Raw genomic sequence first — 3291 nt, 5'->3', positions numbered from 1 at the left:
GTACACTCTTTCAGCTGCGGGGCTTTCTTTGAATGAGAACAAAGAGGTGTTTTCTAATAAATGGTAGAAGATGTGCAATGTGCAGGTTTGCTGACTGCCTATTCTGCTTCTTCTGAAAGAGGTGAACTAGCTTTACCTGTGCTCAAATTTGTTAGAGAGAATTCAGATTCAGTGGTTCCTGAGATCTAAGTTGTCGTGATGCATTTTGCAAAGCATATGCTTCATTTACTGTAATATACCCCCAATCAGAGGTTCCTTCCCAAAGAAAGGCAGCTGCCTCTACTTTCAGTGCCTTGGGATATCAAGGCAACACACTCACCTAGTCACTTATTCATTTAAACCAGAAGAAATCGCAGAGAAATGGAAGCTTTCCCAAACACCTAAATTATAGCCAGGGAAAAGTCAAAGCCTTGGCAGAATTAGGCGCACTGATACTTCACAGCTGATCTTTATTTCAGCAGATTTTATATTAAGATGATGTTACTGCTACTGATGACCATCATTGTAACTATGCAATTATTTTAGCATTTAGCATAATGCATGATACACTGCATTACGTAGCACCTTTTAAGCTAAGGATCTCAAAATACTTAGCAAATGCAATTTGCTCTCACAGCATCTGTGAGGTAGGTGTTTTTTGCAGCCATTTTTATAAATGAACACATTGAAGCACAAGATTACGATGCCTACTCATATGGCCCAATAAGTATGGTGGCATCAACGGGACCCGAACCCGGCCTTCCCCATCTTTCCTCAATCACAGAGCCCCCAGAATACCTCATAACAGCATTGCTGCTGAACATGCTCTGGTGTTTCCAGATGTTAGCAAGTAGGGCCATGTCTTTCAATAATATTGACACCCTTAAAGATTTTCTCACGTGCTTTGCAAATGTGTTGGGGGGCATCTTATACTATTGCTAAGCGTATGTTATATTATAATGCATACTTAAATTTCTATTTTCTCAGTGTGATTTATTGTTCGGCCTCCAACCAACTTATTTTCTACATAGAGACATATGCCTGCCAGATCCAGAAACTGTGAAATGCACTTAGCAACACTGTCTGGAAGGAAGCAGGTGAGATGACATTTGGCAAAGTTTCCTTGGAGGCACCACTTAATGTTTTTTCTGAAACAGCAAAACAAAAAAGAAAGAAAAAAAAGAAAAAAAATCTTTTGTTTACTTTGTTAAGTAGCATTTTGTACACATTCCACCTGCTGACCAGATTTAATCCTTGGAGGAACAAGCAGAGTTGTCTTCCAAACACTTGGAATGTTTGATTCTCAAATCTAAACTCCCATCTATTTAACTGCAGCCTCTCTGCAGGTACCAAGTTCATTTCTTGGTGGAACTGCAAATACCGTACACATTACATGGCAAAATATGTAAAAATATAATGTAACAATACACACGATATTAATAATCCCGTCCAGTGTGTCTTCCTGACTGTGCATCCTTTCTGAATTGCTTTTGAAAATGGTTTCTATTTATGTATTAATTTTTGCAGAGATGATATGACACATTACTGTGAGTTTCAGTTTCCCAGAACCAAATTTTTATCTCAGATGCACAGTACGTCAATCCTAGGAGTTGTCTGGAAGTCACTTTTTGAGATAAATAGCAATGCTCTGGGACTGAGAATGAAATCTGGCCCTTCTAACTCATTTATTGTTTCTATGACCAGAGTCTAACGTTTATAAATTGGTAATCCAAGAAAGGAACTTATAGCAGGAAGCAAAAACTTTATAAAACCCCTTCACCAGTTCATTTCCCCCGACACCTGGAAAATACCAACACCTTAGGTCCCATTTCTTAAAAAAAGAAAAGAAACGTATTTACACTGGTAAAAATTCTAACATCTGAGATGTTTCTTGCTTGACATATCATTCCAGATTCTGTGCATTTCTTCTGGAGAGATCTGATGCACGGTGATAACTCGGCGATACCTACACAAACTGTAGGCCATTTTCCAGTGATTGAAGCCACTGTTCTGGAAAGGATGTATGCCCAGCTTTCGAAGACACAGTCCCACATATACATCTTCAAGGTGAAGCAGCCTTGTGTGGAGTGAGGTCTTGTAAATGAGTTCGGCCACATCGGCTGAAAAGATGTAGCCAGTCCCCGAACAGAACGGTGGGTAGTTACTGTCTGGGTACAAATCCCTGGGCATATACCATTTACTGCGGACGTCCCGAATCGGTCCTCCATTAATGACATAGCCAGTAAAATACCTTCTTCGTGGCTTGGTGGAGGGTTTCAGTAATTTATAAATAAGATTGTCCATGTTTACAAAAATGTCACTGTCTGTTTTCATGACATACTTGGCTTTTGAACAAAAAGTGGCCACCCATCTCATCCCCATTAATGTTTTGAGGGTAAGGTTATGGTAGGAGTCAATGAAGTCCTCCACGATGATATCATGGAAGATTTGGCTCTCCTGCTCCACCATCTGATTGAGAACAGGATCAGCATTCTTGCCCAGGAGGAAGAGAGTGGCTATCTTGATCCCCTTAAAGTTGTTCTCATCCCCCCACGTCTCTCTGATTGCCTGACGGGCATCGAATTCCTTGTGAGTGGTGCTGATGAGGATAACAAGAAAAGGAATGTTTTTCTCACATTTATTGGGTTCGTTGATAAGAAACTCAAAAGAATGTGGGTTGATAGGTCGAGTTCTTATGTTGCCAAAGGTGAAGTTTTTCCTGGCAACTGTTAGGTGGCTGAATGGTTTGGAGCCAGTGTAAGAAGAAGTAGGACGAGTTATACTCAAGTACCAGAGAGCGCTGGCCCAGCACACAACTGTCAAAACATACAAACAGGAGACCTTTGAAGCCATTGTCTTGAGAACACGTCTATTCCAAATATTGAAGAATATGCTTCCTTGGCACTAGTTTCTTTTCATCTTCCAAAGGCAGCATATTACTAATAAATCTTAAAGTTTGATAGAGAAGCATGAAGTGGAGACTGTCCATGGGCCTCAGTGGCTGTCTGTCACCTCTGCGCTCACTCTACTTTCTTCCAAATCTGATGGAGGGTTCCATGCCTCATAAATGTTCTTAACTCTGCAAAATCAATAAAGTACAGTTGTCATTTAGATTTATGTCCTCATTCTACATCCTTAAATAAACATAATAAGGGTATAAGATTGCCCACAAGGATTAAAATACACATGATCATTCATTTATACCAGTACCAAAAACTTCCTGTCATAACCATCTCCCCTTTTCCTCTCTTCTTGATAGAAGTTGTGCATGTATATTCATACCCAATTAAGAAATACATAGATTATAAATTC

General features: G+C 39.8%; 1 protein-coding gene across 1 annotated transcript; it reads right to left on the bottom strand.

Moving 5' to 3' along the window:
* Window positions 1-650: 650 nt before the first annotated feature.
* B3GALT1 (beta-1,3-galactosyltransferase 1) lies at window positions 651-3055 on the bottom strand. Its single transcript, XM_023188158.1, has one exon. It carries the CDS (start codon window positions 2830-2832, stop codon window positions 1852-1854), a length of 981 nt encoding a protein of 326 aa, XP_023043926.1. The 5' UTR covers window positions 2833-3055; the 3' UTR covers window positions 651-1851.
* Between the last annotated feature and the right edge of the window lie 236 nt (window positions 3056-3291).

Source organism: Piliocolobus tephrosceles, chromosome 11 (assembly GCF_002776525.5).
Source record: "Piliocolobus tephrosceles isolate RC106 chromosome 11, ASM277652v3, whole genome shotgun sequence".
Lineage (NCBI taxonomy): Eukaryota > Metazoa > Chordata > Mammalia > Primates > Cercopithecidae > Piliocolobus > Piliocolobus tephrosceles.
Note: the sequence above shows the minus strand (reverse complement) of the source record. Positions and strands in the feature narration are given on the sequence as shown.

What these genes read in the sequence shown, in the direction of transcription:
- B3GALT1 (XM_023188158.1), bottom strand. Translation starts at nt 2,832, where the DNA reads ATGGCTTCAAAGGTCTCCTGTTTGTATGTTTTGACAGTTGTGTGCTGG.